Source organism: Harpia harpyja, chromosome 11 (genome assembly GCF_026419915.1).
Source record: "Harpia harpyja isolate bHarHar1 chromosome 11, bHarHar1 primary haplotype, whole genome shotgun sequence".
In the NCBI taxonomy this organism is placed as follows: domain Eukaryota; kingdom Metazoa; phylum Chordata; class Aves; order Accipitriformes; family Accipitridae; genus Harpia; species Harpia harpyja.
Genome location: NC_068950.1, coordinates 43,469,857 through 43,488,678, shown reverse-complemented (window position 1 = coordinate 43,488,678; position 18,822 = coordinate 43,469,857). Strand labels below are relative to the sequence as shown.

Sequence of the window (18,822 nt, the reverse complement as noted above, 5' to 3'; positions counted from 1 at the left end):
TGAGGATAATAATCCCTCTTACATCATGGGGAGGCTGCTATGTACATTAATGAGATAATGCTCGTAAAGCACTTTGAAGGTGAAAAGTGCTACACTGGGGTAAGCACTGTTGTTATATTTTAAGTTAAATCTCAGGGTTTCAAGAACATAACAAAAGCCGGTCCATATTTTAGAGTAGCACTCTATAAAAACATTTTAGAAACATTTTAATTTACAGAACTGTGGGAGAATAGCCTGAAAAAGTTCTAAATAAAATTTAGCCCACCTATAATTTAATAATAGTCAAACCGATTTTTTTTTAATTTGTAAAAACAATTTACTGCTGGGTCTAGACCCTGAATGCCAAGTTTCAGCCCACAGAGATTTTTTTTTTTAATGGCTGAGTTATAAACCCTTGAAAAATGCTGACAGCCCCTTTACTATAGCAGCACTAGCGGGTGCCCTATAATGAACTTTTAAATGACTTGAGATAATATCTGGAAAGCCAAGCCTGAAATATATTTCTGGTTTTGAGCCGTTGCCAATGCAAACACAACACATCATAAGTCATCTTCATGATTCTAAGCGCATAAATTGGAGACACTGCATATAAAATCCAAATATTAGGTATCCTTCATGGCCAAGCTTTTTGCTGGTTTGATGTTACAGAATAGCAACAGCTGTGCAAGGACAAAATGCAGTGCGTTGCGTGTCTCAAAAGAAGAAAAGTGTGTGTGTTTCCACAGCTCTGTCTTGACATTGTTAAATAGGAGTCTGCCCGGTCGTAATAAATCCTGAAGTATTCTACTACTTTTAAGTGGAACCCAGGTGGCTTTCAAAATAAGAGCTCGTCCTTTCTGGCCAAGGAATGTTAATCTCCTCTGTGACCACATGGTTACTCTATCTTAAATTACCAAAGACACATCTTAGAGCAGTAACACCCTCTTTGCTTGAAGGAGGATTTTGCTGGCCACAGTGAGACCTTTTTTCCCCCCCAAGCACTGTGTGCGCTATGTGTTTCTGGTTTCACTAGGTGTTTAAAGCACGATGGGGATGCAGGATTAGACCCTGAAATGTTCATTTTATGAGAAGAATTGTTTCATTTATCCTTTCCTTTATGCCCTTCTGATCTTTCGGAATATTCAAAGAAAAGCTAAAATTAAAGTCTCCATTCAAGCTGTCGCAAGCCTGAAAACAGCTTTAATCCAGGTGCAACAGAGAGGCCGGTGTACCAAGTTACTTCCCATTATAGATGTGTAACAACACACTTCTCTGGAAGGGAACATCTCCAAACCTTTTCTCAAGCAAACCGACAGCTGTGGGGACACCATTTCCAGCTGCTGGACTAGAGAATAATTTTAATTCTGGATTTCAAAGTTCAAATCTACATTGCAGCACGTAAAGCAACCACCTGACCCGGCTGGAGTAAGGCAGCTGGGACACCAGTCTTACAGACTGCTTATTGCATTCATCTTTTTGCACCAAAAGGTTTAGCAGCTCACCAGTTCTCTGTCATAACATACATTGGCAAGAAGAAATGCAAAAAGTGTCTCAGTCAGTAACTGCAAGACAGAAACGTTTAGTGATTGGTAACTTGAAGAGTTGATAACCTTTGTCTAAAGGGAAAGAGCCTGTCAGGCACATCAGAGGGTCTGACACAGTCTGTCTGATTTAATATACTAGTCTGGAAAGAAGCATTTTCATTCATTCATAGCTTTCGATTATCCACATTAGTCCAGGCTGATGCTACACTTGGACGCGCCCCGTACTCACAGGTATCAGTACCATCATTGAGCTCAGACCTTTGGAAATTTTCTATATGGAATTGATCTCTTTGGAGAAAGTCAACAACGCAGAGCCCACACAGCCTGAAGACGCTGGAGGGGTTTGCTGGTTGTTCCGTATGATCAATTGACTTGAGTTTTAAGCTAAAGAAGGAACCAGCAGGATTTCTGACAGCAGTGTGGCCGTAGACAGAGCACATACTTCTCAGTTGGAAAAAGGATTAACCATTGATTGCTTGATCTGCCCATAACTCACAAAAGAAGACAACTCCTGGCAGGTCCGATCTGCGGGTCTGATCCAACACACCCTTGTTATTAAAAAGCGCAAAAGGAAGACTCCCGGCTGGATTTTCACTTATTTTAAATGAATAAAAGTAGAGGAATGACAGTGGGAGGAAAGGGATACCGCACTCAGCCCGTGATTTGGCAACCCATATGAAGAATATCAGAGTTAAATAAGTCCAGGCAATCAAGTGGAAATATTCAATGTCAACTGTCTTGGGACAAAAGGAAATACTCTACTGCCTTTGCTTGCCCAGCTTATTTTCAAACGAGTTCGTTCAGCAATGTGTATGTGCAAGACTCAATATGGGATACACGGTGCAGCTGTGTGTTGGGCTTTCTCTTCCCCGACACTGTGTAGAGGGTTTAGTGCCACCCAAGGATAATTTACTGAACCGAAACAGGCTGACCACTGCCTGAAGCTTTACGGCTTTTCAGATGTCCATGTGGGACATTCTCTGTATTTGGGATTCTCAGAATTAATTGCTACTTTCTAATAATTAGCAGCTTAGAGATTGCCCTGGGCCATAGGGGAGGGAGGGCTTTGAAGGGAAACCAGAGCACGGATGCCAGCGGACTTCCAAAAAATTATCTGGGGCTGAGCAGCTGAATCCCACTGCTTTTGGATAGGAACTGGACAACTCACTGCCCTTCATGCCTGTGTGAATTCTTAATATGCATTTGAAAGTTCGCATCTGCCTCTCCTTTTATGAGTCAACTTTCAGGTTTAAGGACAGATGTCTTGGTGATAGCTTTGACGCTATAATCTGGCAAAGGGAAATGAAGCTTTTCTTTACTCAGGAACCCATTTTATAGCACAAGTAGGAAGCCTCTAAACTTTATCACAAAAAAAGTGATTTGGAATAGGTAAACAAATGTCCACATCCAGCTATAAACCCAACTACTGAAAACCATCAAGGGATTTTGTTGTCACTTTAGAAGCGGCTCTGCAGTAAAGAGCCATGTACAAAACTCAAGCTATTAAAGGAAGGGTGTATAGAAAGGTATGTGCCTTAAGATTAATGCTGTAGAGTCAAAGAAAAGCTGTTATTTTTGACATTTTGACATAGCATCACTTTAGGATCTGGTTCTTATTAGCCCTTTCTGTGCCTTTTAAAGGTCTAGGTTTTTTTTAAAACAAAAATGTCAGGAAATTTGGAACAGAAACTTACAATAAAACACGTCCCTTGACCCTCTGATCTATCAATCTTTCAAATAAACAAAGATAGCTGGATGAGCCAGGAAAAGGTTATTATATATAGTTACCTTATGTATAATGGTCAGATATTTGCTGCACACAGTGAGGTTATATAAAAAAATCCAATGTAAGTGAAGCATTTTGTGAAAGATTTTTGCCATGAATGCCCAACGTTACTCAGGGTGGTTTCTTTTCCAAGTTGTGTTCTGTGACCTTCAAATTTCACACCCTGTATTATTTATAAATGAAACATTCAAGAAACACAAATTCTCAAATAAAAACGTACACTCTGTCAGTGGAAAAGCAAACAAAAGGAGCTAATGTACTGTGGCTAAAAAAATTTTCAAACAAAGTAGCAGTAATTTACTGCCTCGCTACTAACAGGACCCCACAAATAGAATCAGAATCCTGAGCCCCATCAGGGGAGCTTGATTTACCAAATATCCCCCAGATAATAAGGGAAAATAAAAAGGTAAATTGTGCATGAATGTGAAAGCTGTAATTCTTCCCCTTTCACCACGTGTATCAAATTCACATCCAGTGATTTCAAAAGAAAATCTGGAAATCTCTAAAGAACTGGGGCTGAAGTTAGGAGGCCTCAATCCACTTGGTTTTCTCCACGTTTGGTTTTGTTTACGTTTTTTAAGATGTAGTTTGCCTAGGAGTGGAATTCTCCCTGGGACATCAGAAAGATTTTCCCTATAAGAACTCATAGCCAGGTCATCTCCCTGCCCGGAAAGACTTGCCAAGGTGACAACTTTAGCCTGGATTCATCAATAAGGACAACAAGGCTTGCTTCTCCCCTCGGGAAGCCTCCAGACCCAAAGGGTCCATCAGCAGTGTGTACCCACCGGGATGTCCTGCAGCCCCTTCTGTGCTCTGTGGCCTCCTCTTGCGCTGTAGCTGCCGTGCAACCCACCCTGCCGGAGGACGCTCTGCCCACACAAGGATCTCCAAGAAGTTAATGACACGCAGTCCCACGCACAGGGTAGTGGAGCAAATACTGCAGTTCTCCCATCCTCTGTTTTGGCCTTCCCCAGTAATTTTCTCCTCTGGATCCCCAGACCTTCCCAGGCTTGCTATAGGTGATCCTTGTATTGATATGCCTTTGAATACTTAAGGATAAATCCCAGCTTAACCTTAAACCGCTGAGTGACTTGGGGTGCATTTTGTAAATCTTGACTCTTGCTGCCAAGCTCTCTGCAGAATGTTTGCTTTCCATATAACACCTGGAGCACCACGAGACTGCCAAGTGCTGCTGCAGTGACCGCAAGGTCTATGCCACACAGAGAGGCTGTGAGCAGTGGGGAGCTCAAAGCCCGGCCTTGGGACCATGGACGTCTGGAAATGAAAAAGGTTCCCAAGACCTGACTCATTCTAATGTTTTATATTTGCTTGCCAAAGCAGATAAGCCATGAAAAGGGAAAGGAAAAAAGGCAGTATCTGCAAAAACTCAAACTAATAGGTTTTCTTTGGAAACTGAAGGACCAAGTGAAGAGCTCCTGGGAAGAGGAGGTACTGGCAATGAGATAACATGCTGCATCCCAGCACCAGTGTCCTCAGCTCTGGCTCAACCGTGGCCAGGACGCATCCCCGTGCATGGTCAGGGAGCTGCCACGACGAAACGGGCTCCTGAGGAGGCTGCAGGTGGGCGTGAGGGGACCGGGAGGACGCGATCACACAAAGCTGCAGTGACGGCATCGTTCTCTTATCAGTCCTGTAGAGTGAACGTCCACTGAAGTTGAATCCTGCTCACAGTTAAAAGAAAATAATATTTCAAAGCCGACTCTTTCTTGGCAAAGACTCCGATATTATCTTTGCCTAAGGATGAAGAGTTCCCAAACAATTCCTCTACTGTATCAGATGTAAATAGGCTCTCATTCAAGTTCAGGCCTATCTATTTCTTTGTAAATAAACCAACATCAGACGGAAGGAAAAGCCTACCCTTCCACAATCGTTTTTATGGAAGAGAAGCAGCTGAATGAAGGGCTCTTCACCATTTTAAATAAGGATCGGGGAAAAGAAGAGCTCAAGGTAAATTGGAAGCTTTCTCAAACAAAGAGCTGGAGCAGGAGCTTGTCCCCTGGTGAAAGGGGAGAGAGGGAAGGCAATGCACAGGCAGGAGACATGAGAAACCAGAGTGCCTTAAACAACAGAAGAAATAAAGATTAAAAAATGCTCGGGGCCGCGTGTCTTGCTCCCTCACCTGCTGGCACCCCCCAAAAGAGTCGCATTAAAGAACAGAGCATGGACCCTAAAAGTCAGCACCAGGGCAGAGCATCCTCGTGAATTCCACTTACTCCCCACTTCATCTGGCCTTTTTGGTTTGCCTCAGATATCACCTATTGCCACAGCTGATGTCAAACAATTTCTGGATAAGGAAATTGCTTTAAGCCACCAAAAGTGAACGGCCATGCCGTGGCAAGCGTCAGGAGTGGTTACAAAGCGTGGCGCAACGGGGCCATGCAGGAGCACACACGGAGGGGGACTTTTCCGAGCCTCGCGAAGCGATGAGCTATGGTCCCCGCTGGACATCTCCCACCCGCTGGGCAGCTGCGGGCTCCCCCAGCCCGAGGGAAATCTCAGCTAGCAACTTGGGGATGAAAGGCTTCGCATCCTGCCACTGACCCCCGGAGATGGGCCTTTTCCTACCGCCAGAGCCCCCTTTTTTCCCTGAAGTTCACTTATTTCTCCTTATATAATTAAATATTTATTGGATCACATTTTCATTTCTTTTTTCCCTTGTGGCACTCCCTCTGCACGCCATGATTTACCAGTCAGAAAAGGGAGAGAAATGCTCATAGCTAAATTTCCCCTGTTTTAAAAGTGATTATTTTTTATTTTTTATGCACAGTTTGTTTGTTTTTTTAAGGTTTTGGTGAGAAACCACCTCCTCCCTCCCATCAATCGTTGCTTTCAACAGCTCTTCACGGGTGGCTGCATCTCTTTTAAATTCATTTCCTGTTAAAAAGAATAAACAGGCAACTGTTTAATGCTGTCGATTTAGCTTATTTAATAGAAATTGAAACCTGAATAGGGCTCAGTTGTAAGATAATCACTGCAGAACTCAACGAGCTAGGGAAAGCACCATATTAAGTAATTACTTTAAAATGCAGAATATTGTTTAGCAAGACTACAAGCTATTCCTCCTTTCCAAACACAGGAGACGTATTTGAGGAAGACATGCTCATTTCCAAAAGGCAGCAGGTAGAGTTAGAGCCACTTAATGCAGACAGCCATTTAATTGGGAAATTTGGCTAGAAACCACTTTCATGTGGTGAACTTAATAGGCTTTAAAATGAGTTTACTGGGACGCCTGCGTGACCTCATGACTGACTGCAGCAAAGACAAGTGGATGTTGATTTCTTGAGATGCTTGTTTGCAAAAGAAATGGAAACTAAGTGCATGCTTAATTTTCTCCTCTGAGGTTTCAACTCACCAAGTCAGCATCGCTGCAGCGTATTTGGCTTTATACAAGCGAGAGTTTCAAAGACTTTTAGTAGAACCAGCAGCTCCCACATTAAAGACCCTGCTTCTCTCAGACAAGACAAAACATGTGCACTTTACTTTGCTTGTGGGCACACTGGGAGAATCCGCCCCTCTGACTAAGCTTTTTAGGCAGCAAATGCATTTTAATCACATATGTAAATCCGTGTTTAGGTGTGTAAGCTTACAGCAGTCTAAATGCTAATCAGCTCGAGCAAAGGGGCCGGTAATCCCCCAGGAATGCAGGATTCAGCCCAACGAGTGGTAATTGCCACATTCCAGGTGGATTAGAAGCCTGTAACTTCATTTTACCTGTTTCTGACAATATAGCTCAGGAGCAGGTGCCATGGAAGTAACGCGGAAAATGGTTTAATTACTAACATAGAGGCCAGGCTGGGTGCTGGCACAGAAAGTGTAAGCTTTGCTTCCAGCAACAAGATGGCTCAACGTCCAGGACAGTGGCAGTCGCCCCAAGTTTTACCTCTGCCAGCTCTGGAGCTGCTGCTTTCCGACAGAGCCAGCACACCGGGTTTGGATGTCCCACCCTGGCTGATACAACCCGGCATGGAGAGTGTTTCGAAGAAAACACATGACAAAGGAGGCAGGCAGTCCGTGCTGCCACCAGGCACCTTTCTCTGTTTCCTAGCTACATCAGTCAAACCAAGGTTTTGGAGAGTGCCCACCTGGGGCACATGCTACTGAAAAAAAGGAGCATTTGAACTACCAGCTGAGAGAAAGCTTAACCAAAATATGGGTTAAAAATCACCCTGATCATAAGAAACCAGTCTACACAAAACCTCCCATTAAGAATAACAAAAAGAAGCTATTGGGGGCTATTTTTCAGCACAGATCAGATACAATTTACTGTAAAATTACATTATCTTCAATATCTCTTGTGTACCTTCCCCTCTATCTATGTTTTGGTTGGAGGTACATAGCTTTCAGTGCAATATATAGCAACGTATGGGCACTTTATCAGTTGAACCCTTGGGGTCACAGTGGAGAGAACAAAGAATATATCACTGATGATCGTTTGCAAAAAATATTTCCACAACCTCAACAAAGTGTGACCCTGTCTTCTCCTGTGATCATGGGTTGGGTTCCTAGAGAAAAATCTACCCTGTAGGTTAGTAAAGGCTGCTTGCCAAGGATATTGTAAGAGGCCTGAATGAAGACTGTCCGATTGCCTTCTCTCTGGCATTTCCTAATTCTTGAGCGTTTAGCTTTGTGGCCTTAACTTGGTTTTTCTAGGCCACATATTTATTTCTTACTTCTTGAAAAACCAAACAAAGCTGCCAAACAAGTAAATAAACATGCAGGCATCCTGTCTGGGGGAACCACTGTCCTCACTTCTCTGCAGTTTCGGGACGTTCCTGCAGCACAGCCCAGACCTGCAGACCTGCCACGGGCACCTGGATGCATCACTGCAGTGGGATAAGACATCCCTTCTGTCAACACCTTCTTTCAGCAATTTGCTGTGAACTGGGAATTCTCTGCTTGATGACTACATGCTTTTCTCCCTTTCCCACCAGCAAGCACAAGCTCTTTGACTTTCGTCTTCTCCAATGTGTCCTGCATCACCAGAAAGTCCTGCTCCTTCCCTGGTGGGAAGGCAGATGTGAAAGAGTCAACCTTGCCTTAAAGTACTCAGAACTACATATTCTCTTCATACTTAAGCACAGAAAACATATTTATGCATAAACATAAAACATTATGAACACATGTTCATAAAAAACATTAACAAAATACAGACAAAAACATTTGGAAAAACCATCTGTGGCAGAACTCCACTATGGGAAATTTCAGTCTAAATAGTTTATGGTTGGCAAAGTTATAAGCAAATGAAAAGAACGGTTGACAAATTGCACAGTTAGCGTGGCTAACAGCATCCTCCACTATTAACATTACGTTAGAAGCATTTCAAAGACCAGATTGACTCAGGACCTGCAGGCCACTGCCTTGCAATAAGGGCTAGAGGAAGCTAAACAATTTGGCTTAAATAATTGGTGGTGCATAATTTACAAAATGAAGGGGAATGAGAAATACATCCCTTCTTTTACAATATATACCCTTCAGAGCGCTCCAAATCACACATAATTACCGCCTGCAAATGTATTTTCCCCCTCTACTAATTTAAAGCCTCAAAATTTCATAATAAAACACATCGAGGCAAACTGAGTGCCTGACGCTTGTTAATTTTGAGTTCAAATCCTAAGATCCACCAGACAAAATGTCAAGCAGTTCATAAACCAACAGAACTCACATCTTGAAATATTTTTACCACATGGAACATTTTACTGGTACAAGAAACGAACACAGCTTTCTCCAGCAATCACAGAACCACACATAATTAAATGTCAAATGATCACAAGGCAAACGAGGTTTATCTTAAATGCCCCCTCGCCCCTTTGCTTCCTGATTTGGCCAAGTCAAGAAGAAGAAGAATTGAGATATTTAAATCTGATTTCACATCCTTCTATTTTTTTTCTGTCCACTTACCTTTATCTAATTCACTTGAGATGTTCCATGATGACGTAGGCATGAAATCAGCAACAACTGATGTATTTGCTCCTGGACGGGAAAAACAGAAAAAAAAAGAAAGATGCTGTTAATATATTGATTCTGTATGATCAGAAGAGTATAAGGCATTTATAAAGCCGCTGTCACAGTAATAAAATTATTTGAAGAACAGCAGCTATTAAAATGCACTCGATGCTCTGTGTTGGCAGGCTGAGACATATGGGTAGCAGAACCAGCGAAGTGGAAAAAGGCACAGGGCCAGCGCTGGAGTTTGTTTTGCAATGCTGTCACTGTGAGGCCTTGTGTTAATTAACCAACCAATCCTTGAGATGTATTTGGCCCACCTTAAAATCTCTCCACTAGTTTTATAGAGGTAGAATGGCTCTGCAGTGTTACAGCTAAGAAAAACACAAATGCTATGAGGTTGCTGAACATGTTATCTATTAACATTTACGAGTGATTTTAATCCTGCAAACCCGTGTGCACAAGAGACACAGTTTATGCACTGAAGTTAATAGGGCTACTTGTATGAAAAATCCTCCTACGACTCTTGTAAACACAGGCTGGAAAGACTGATGTGAATGTCAGTAGCATTTTCTCATTGCTATGATACTTTTTTCCTTTTCAAGAAAAAGCTAAATGGTGACATTAGTCTTCACTTATATTTTTACCTTGTTTTTAACATGCAAACAGTAAGTTGTACGGAGGATGGTGTTAAGGGAACTACCAGCATACTTCCAGCCTCAGCTATAGGTCGTGGTAAAGCACCTCCCCGATCTGCACGTCGACGATTTCATCAAACACCCGTATGAGGACTCTGGTGTGTAACTGCTGCCGTAGCGCTTGCCACATCCCAACAGGCTGTGGTGGCCAGGTACAGTATCCATGACAAGATGTTTGTTGGGCTCCCTGAGGGTCTTTGCAAAACCACGTTCAGCAGCGTAAACCCATCATCACGCAGTGTGGGGGGAATTACCGTCCCCTTGTAACAGCTGACCCACGTGCGCCTTATGAGGCCCTTCAGGCATCTGGGAAGGACTGATTTCGGAGCATCATCTCTCAGAGTCGACCCCCAGGGATTAATACACATATATACGAACTTCAGTGAGTGATAGTGGGAAGAAGGGGTGTGCACACACATTATATGGCACAAAAAAGCAGTGTACCTCCTAATTCCCTGTGTCCACCCAGCCCCGGGAAACCTGACCTCGACAAGGAGGAAAGCGATGCTGGACAGGAGTGCTACGGCACTGAACGTGGGAGCGGAGAGTGAACTTGAAATGAAAACAAGCAGTGCTCAATGTGTCAGCTCCCGATCTGAGTGAGATGCTGAAAAGACTCACTACAAATTAACACCCTGCAGCCCGATTCTGCACCCTGGCAGTGCCGGGTGATCTCACTTGGTCCCACAGGTGCCCAGCGAGGGCAGAGTCAGGATGGTGAGCATCAGCAGGACCCCAGATGAGAACAGGAATATTTTTAAGTGTATTGTTTATATTTTGACGCCATCCCTTTAGCTTGTTCCCAGACAGCTTTTAACTACAAAGCAATTTCACTCATAAAACTGTGGCAGTGCAAGGATATGCAAAGATGTTCTGCGTTTATTTGACCAGTTGGCAAATATTCTATTTCATTAAAAAAACACAAGAAAATTGTAAACACAAAGTCATACAAATGCATGAAGCCGTTAAGTTCAGATACAGGCACTACACTTTTTATAAATATCGCCTTTCTTAAAAGCCCACCTGGTAGCACTGCTTATTTAAGACTCTGTCAAGTATTTCCAGTGTAAACACCGAATTTGAAGGCATTATAACTCACCTACAAACATGGCCCCTGGCCTGTGCAGATACGCAGGGCAGAAACCCACTGATGGGGGCAGATCCTGAGCCCATGTAAAATGGCACCGCTCTGAAGTCAGCAGTGACACCTCTTTACACAAGCTGAGATTTTGGCCCACTGGGTCCATCCCTCCTTGTTCTTTACTTTTTAACAGTTGAGCTTCTTACCTAACCCAAATGTTAGGGACCACGTGGCTGAAAGACCTGCAGGGTTTAAGGAAAACAGAACGGATCCAGTGCTAATATCACCTTCATGGTGACCATGACTATCCAGGCAGCAGGACACCGTGGCCGACTGAGGCTCTGAGGCTAAAGTGGAGATGTGGGGTAGGTGACAAATAACTGGTGGGCCAAATGCAGACCAGGATCCGATCGGTGCCGGGCTGGTACCGGAGAATGGGATGCTCGATCTCCTACACCTTCCCTTGCCCTTCCATCCCTCCTACCCCAAAAATGGGGCAGCTCCTGTAAGCCTATGATAAAACCCCTCCAAGACAGGGATCTGAGGTGCCATTGCCTCTCACACCTCCTGTTGAGACCAAACAGGTTCATCTCTTATGTCCACAGGGCACTGCTCAAACCCACGAGCAATGGGTTATGTCATTCACACTGCTCACACATTCAAGTTTTGCACTTGGCAATATATTTCTGTAGGTAATATTACTTTTGTTCACCTGGAAATATTCTAGTATTAACAGCCCACAAATAAACCATATTCTGCAATCAGCTAACACACATTAACCAAAATGAAAGAAAAAGTACTAACAATACTATGACCAAATACAGTATTTTGCTATTTAAAACTCCAGAGTGTTCCTATTAATGTTTTCTTAAACAGGCTTTGAAAACATGACTGTGAATCTCACAGAGCAGACACCCATCATCTGATCTACAGAAGAAACCACATTAGAAGACCAAACTTTACTATTGTGAGATAGTTCTCCAGGCTGGTAACTGGTAGTTTTCTGATATTCCTGAATTAAAGCTCCAATTTAAGAGCAAAGCATTACTATGCCCTTAGTAAACATTTTATTTGATTGAAAGGAACATGCAGAGCAGCTACACAGCATGGGAACATACCACCGAATCAAAGTTAATGCAGAAAACAAAAACATCCCGGAAAAGAAGTCCACGAGTCATGCATGAATATAATTTCTAACTGTGATGACTTAGGATTGCTGTGCATGAAAGCGAGAGCAGTGATACCTCTCCTTGGAAAAACTATGTTACAACCTTCAGGCCAAATATGAAGTGCGCTCTGTCGGAAGGTGAGCCAGCCCATGGAGAGAGATGAGTCATGGATGGGAGAAGGATCAAAGCCTCTTCTGAGCAAACTCGTTCCTCCCCTGGAACCTCCTGCTCCTGCCTGATCTGCCTCGCTCAGTAACTGTGCCTCCAGGAGGAAAACGCGTCTAAAAAAAACAGACTGGGAATGAGTTGGACTTTTTTCCCTTTTGAGACCCACCATGTGCTAGTGGGTCAAAGAGCTGGCGCACCAAGAAGGTCACACGGAATGCAAGACACCTACAGCTATTCCACCCACGACCTGGAGGAGACCAGGGAGCAGCGCTCAGCATCCTTCACTCCGCTCGTCAATGACCTTTAAACTCCCACTAACCAATTGCTCCCTTCATCCTGTAAATCCCATATATGGGATTTACACACAGCAACTTGCATTTGGGGCACTGGAATAGGCTTGTCCACTTGCTGTCACCATTAAAAAGAAGAAAAAAAATCTGCTTAATATTGCGATTCGATTTTAAATAAGGCGTTTAAAAATTAATCCTTAATTGTTAAAAATGCCCTCTTATGCCCCGCTTTGACTATGTGAACAATAAGATTTGTTTTGAAAAAAAGTCAACATGAGAAATGTGATCAGCAGAGAGAACCATTATCCCGTTAAGATTTTATTTATAGATGAAATCATTCCAGAAGAATGACGAATCTTATCCTTAATACTGGAAAGATAAGTATCTGTTCAAATCTCTATCACTATGAAGAAATATTGGTCTTAAGTTAATGAGAAATCACAACAGTCAATTATAACCCCCGTGAAAAGCCAAGTAAAGTGTATTAAAATACACTCCCCACAGAGAAGTTGGCTAATATCTGATTTTATTACTAAGTTGCATAAGTGAAGAGTGAATTTCACACAAGTCAGTCCTTTTAAAGCCTTTGTGATTAAATAAACTTCAATAAGGTTTACAAAAATCTGCCTCTGAAGAAAAACTACAGAGCTAGTTCTTATCACAGGCCCACACTACTGTCTCATTTTCTCACCAGAAGCAACCATTACTTAGTGCTCCAGTGTTTGTACTGTCATGGGTACAGACCATCAAAACGATGGGGCAGCCTCATCCCCGGGCCACAGAACTGAAAAGGAGAAGATCCAGGCCCCGTGCCCAGGCTAATTAATATCTCTGTGTGATGCATTTGTAACGCAAAGTAAAGAGAATATAAGTCAAAACAGGAAGAAGGGAGATAACTAAGACGACACCAAACCCAGAAATGATTGACGATTTTAATGGGGAACAAATCTACTATATAGAAACAAAGCAGAGAACAAAATAAGTCTAAGAATGCGGATATTCTGCTTGCAAGGCCCTACAAGCAATGCATAAGGTCTGTATGGCTGCTAAGCGTAGGAATGTACACATCCAGTAGAAGTGTTGCCTGGGACAGGCTTTCTTCTCAGGTGCAGAGATGAAAATCCCAGGTCTTGCAGGAACACATCTTTTTAAGGTAGAAGATATGTCTAGTTAAAACACGCAACAAAAAATTCGAAGTGTCTTCTTAATGGGCATCCTGTGTCTTACTTTATATCACACCAGTGGGTCATTCTATACCCTAATTATATACCCTCATTATATAATTAAATATATAATAGGGAGTACATAATTTTTTCTGATACAAATATGAATGCGACTGCAATGTATGCAATTCAGATCTCACTGTAAAATACCCAAAATAGCAAAACCAGCAAGAAGGTATTTAGAGTAAGCAAGGAGTTAGAAGTGTGAGTAATTAGATAAACTATATAAAATGAATGTTTTAACTAAATAAAAAAAGAAATTTTCCATTTGTGAATCTCTTTCTGAAGCTGCATAGAAAGCCTACCCCAAGTGAGATTTGTTATCCTATGAAGGAATTTGCCTAAGGAAGTGATAAAACCCCAATTTTTCACGAGACACTAAAAACAAGATTGGGCAAGACATTACTACAGACACAAACGGGGAGCTATCCCACGCTGTCAGGAGGGTCAAGACAGGATAACTTAACAGAAGATTTGGGCACAAGTATTTTCACCAAATCACCGACAAACATTTTATATCAGCAGATCTACCAGAAACATCAACGCCCCTTAAAGAGGTGAATAAAAATCTTCAGAAAATAGGCTCTTCAGATATACTCCTTGGATATAACATTAGGAAAACAGGAATCATAGATAAAGTTATATAGACTTACAGCAAAACCTAATTATACTAAGTGTTCTTTTTTTTTTTGCTTTTCTGCACATTCCAGACCGACGCTTCATCTTTCTCTCTGTCTAGTTCCTACCTGACTGATCTCTTCCAGGATCTTCCCACAGATATGCCTCACGGCTGTTTTTCTTCTTACTTGTATCTCCCTCATCTTCCTTTTTTGCCTTTTGCATTTTCTGTTTCACTGATCCTTTGTAAGTTCCCCACACATTTTCATCTGATCTCCCAAGATACTACGTTTTGCAATCAGCCAGTTACCAGCCTATCCACAGCCCACCCTGGAGGTGCTGAAGGAAATCTAGACATACTTTCTGCAGACTGTAATGGATACGACCTATTATTTACTAATTTTCTTGTCTGTTTAAAAATTGGCACCATCCTGAAATTTCCATAACATATACCTCAAATTTTGCTTATGTCTTTAATGTATGAAAGGATTTTCATGACATCAGTACCTCTGCATGTCAGAAGACATGTCTGCATCATACAATTCTTGTGTTTCAAAAGGAGGTAGGAGTCATAAATACTTCAATCAGCTGAATGAGGCAAAACTGCATGAAGATAGGAAATTGTTGAGAGCATTTCTGCTCTTCAAGTAAAGCAGGTGTCTCTCAAGGGGAAGACACTGCCTTTAATAGTACACAATACCATTGATTCATTATGGATGTAGCAATTTCAGTACACAATGATGTGTAAAAGATACAGTACATATGGTCTACAGCAAACAGTCCATGTTAAAAATATACTCCTGCAAAAAGACTCAACCTTCCATTGTTCAGGCGAAGCTGCTGGCCTTTGTACTGCTATTTTAAATACTTTGAAAGAGAAGAGCGTGCAAATTATATGCAATAAAAACTACCGGAGAACAGACCTTAACTTAAGATCTATCTGGTAGGCAAGATGAAATGCTGCATGATGGCATGTCTCCTTCAAATGTGTAACGTTAACTAGCTAGCTTTACTCCACCTGGTTACTCTATGGCTGAAAAAGCAAATGCAAAGCTTGTTCTGCCAAAACCTCGCGTAGGCAGATCTGAGAGATAGTTTACCAGATGATTCCTGCAGAGTTCACAACTGCTGCCACCGCTGTGTCAGAAACCACACTTTCTGCTGGCAAAGGACCCGCTGGAGCATTTCAGGCCGCTCCGTGCACGTAGGGGCAGAGATGATACTGCATGAGACTAATAACTTTCAAATGGTTAATTTTGTTCACATTCTTAGAATGTAAAACTTTCAAGCATATCTATCTGTGATTTATGTGTACTGTATCATTATTAATAGCCTGGGGTAGGTTAATAATTGGCATTAGATAGGGAAATTTTCAACACCAATGAACAATCTGAGCTCTGTGGATTTCAGATATACAACACATTAATTTTCAGCTTCAAAAGTGAGACATGCAGCAGGATGATTTAATTTAGTGCACGACTGGAAATTGTTAGGAACTTCATTTATACCACAGCCTATTCCATCTATCAGAGCACCTCATCACTGCTAGTGGCACTTTCATCAGCACATACACAATGAACAACCTCTCTACCTGGGAGTCTTTCTAAATGCCTCAAGCTCCCAAGGGCTGGAGATAAATTGAAGGATTAGCCCATTTATGATGCATCATCAGAAAGAATCACGCTGCCCTATTTGTGATTACAGGGCAGGAAGCCAAGAGCGCTGCATGCACCTGACACCTCTGCCTTACCTTTTCTTGCAGATCTGCCCTCTTTGATAAGGATACAGCAGGAAAGCTTTTGGCTCAAAGGTGGGCAGCCACTGGGGTTTCCTGTACTTACAGGATACCAGTAATACCCACCCCAAAAGGCCTACTGGGGAGATTAAAGCTTATTCTCAAACACATCGTTCTTAAGATTTGTTCTGGAATATCAATAGGCAATATCAAAAAAATTACGTGATTGCTACGTACTGAATATCTGCAAACTCTTAAAATACCTTTAAATGTTTTGGCAGTAGTCTAATGACCTGCACCAAGTCAGGGCTGACTGCAATATTTTTAGTAACTTGGTCTTTGGCTAAGGTCGTATCACTTAAAAATTGTTTTCTTCCACGGGATCAGAGCCATCTCTTGGAAGAAGAGGTTTTTAAGAGACCTTTTTTATATGCTAATACTTTAATCCTAAATTTCTAATTATTGAACTACATTTCCTTTTGATTGCAGCTATTAATTACAGATTATCATTAATGTTATATGGATTTAGAAGTCACTGTGGAATCTGGGTGCACTTTACATTGCTCTAAATTGGGTCGTTAACAGTTCCACTTAAGAAGAGCAAAACACTGCACCCTGGAGCAACCCACAGCTTTAATGACAGGGAATGAAGAAAAGAAATGGCCAGTTGGCTGAACGCCAGCATTTCATAGCTCACAGTTGAGTCTTTGTGCTTATGAACTGTAGAAATGTGGCTACAATGGCACTTCAATGCACGTCAACCAGACGTGAACCTCAGGCGCGTGAGCCTAGCGCAGAAAACGCTCTGCCCGGTGTTCCTGGGAACGGCATCGCTCAGGTGGACCGGGCACGATCCTGCACTGCGTAACCTCACGGGACCTCTACCCGTGAATTATTTGTACGCTGCTCAATCTGAAACACAAGGGATGTGGAAGCAAGATATTGGAGGAACACAACGTTTTCTTGCCCATAAAATAAAGGCAGGTTTTCCTGGACACGGATATCAGAGTCTGGCTGTTCTTCAGGAGTAACAACCCTGGAAGGCAGCACAGCACAGCTGTTTGTCATGCAGACTTACAAAGATTGGGAATTTGCATAATAAATGCAAATTTCCCATCTCTCCAAGCCTGAAATAATACCGGATTTTTTCCATGCCCTGAGCTATTCTCTTCTGAGCACCTCAGACTGGTGGAAAGACAGAAGAGAAAGTGGAAGTGGGAACCACACAAAGGAAACTCGATGATTGCAACAGAAGAAAGCAAAAAAACTAACAGCGGCAGCAAGAAAATCCTGGATGGCTAGTCTGGGGCAAGAGGATGTGACAAGAAACAGAGGAGTCACAAAAACCCATCACAATATCAAGAGGGCAGGGAGACAGGGAAAGATGTCCTGGGGCACTGTTAGGTGGTGAAGATGTTTCAGTGCCAGGAATGGTGAGGAAGGGTCCAGGGAGGAACAGAAGGAGGCAATGTTCTCTGTTACGCACTTTCTGGGGGCAACACTGTGGTAGCAACATCTGGGTTGCCTGTGGTGGAGGTTTCCCTGAGTCTGAACGGTGCCAAGATCCCTTCAAGCAAAGAGAAGAGGCTCTCTTGCAAAGCCTAGATGTCCTTGCGACTCTGAGTGATCCATACCCCACGCTACAGAAGTTTGCTTTCCTGAAGGCATCAATGCCATGCACAAGCATTTTGGGGGGCCTGCCCCTCTACCGACACAACATCCACACAGGTTCCCATTTATTTATCTCACAAAACAGCAGACTGAGCAGCACCCACAAGTGCACAGTTGGGATAGAAGTGTTTGCAGACGAAGGATGAAGTGCCTGGACAGGGCTTTGCATTGCACCTGCTCGCTTGTTCCCTGGCTTCCATCAGTGCCACTGCACTAAATCCTCCCGCAAAAGCTTTAAAGACGGCAAACTGAGCCAAGTATAGGGAGGGCAAACAAGAAATCATCTACATCCACCACAAATCACAGCACACCGTAACTCCTTGCACCTCAGCACTTGAGGGCCAGAAATTGTCGAAATGGATAAGGCTACTAGCAATCTACAATTAAACCCTTATAACTTGTGAAGAAAACTACAGTAGAAGTCTGCCGTGTGCAAATTCATTATTATTTTTTGACCTTGATAATTATTTTTGTTGCAGTGACAAAAAAATGTACCCATGTCAGCTCATGAATTAATGAACGGTCCTGAAACAATTACTTCTTAAATACACAGAAGTCTCCCTAGTGTAAACACGCTCCATTTTATACCATATCCTCTTGGTACAAGGCATACATTGCAACATGACTTATTGGCTGCGTATGATGAAACAGTAAATGTTGCTCGTCTGACGGCTTCAACCTCATGCCTAGGATTTTACATGGGTTGATGTTGATTAATGTACAAACTGCCAAATTTATAAAGAGGCTGAAACACAAGGATACACTGTGAAACGTATGCTAATAGAGCACAATTTATATAAAAAGGGGGGAATGTAAATATTTAACTGATGCCAGAGCTGGATGCTTTGGCCAAGTCGGGACTGAGCTACATTGATTGTTCAAGAGGAACTTACACC

The 18,822-nt window shown here is 42.5% G+C and overlaps 1 protein-coding gene across 1 annotated transcript in view; it reads right to left on the bottom strand.

The window, feature by feature from the left end:
* Positions 1–18,822, bottom strand: part of ROR1 (receptor tyrosine kinase like orphan receptor 1) — a 172,908-nt gene that overhangs the window by 46,622 nt on the left and 107,464 nt on the right. The window contains exon 2 of the mRNA XM_052802086.1: positions 9,229–9,300. Coding sequence (XP_052658046.1) covers positions 9,229–9,300 — 72 coding nt within the window. The remainder of the gene's footprint in view (positions 1–9,228; positions 9,301–18,822) is intronic.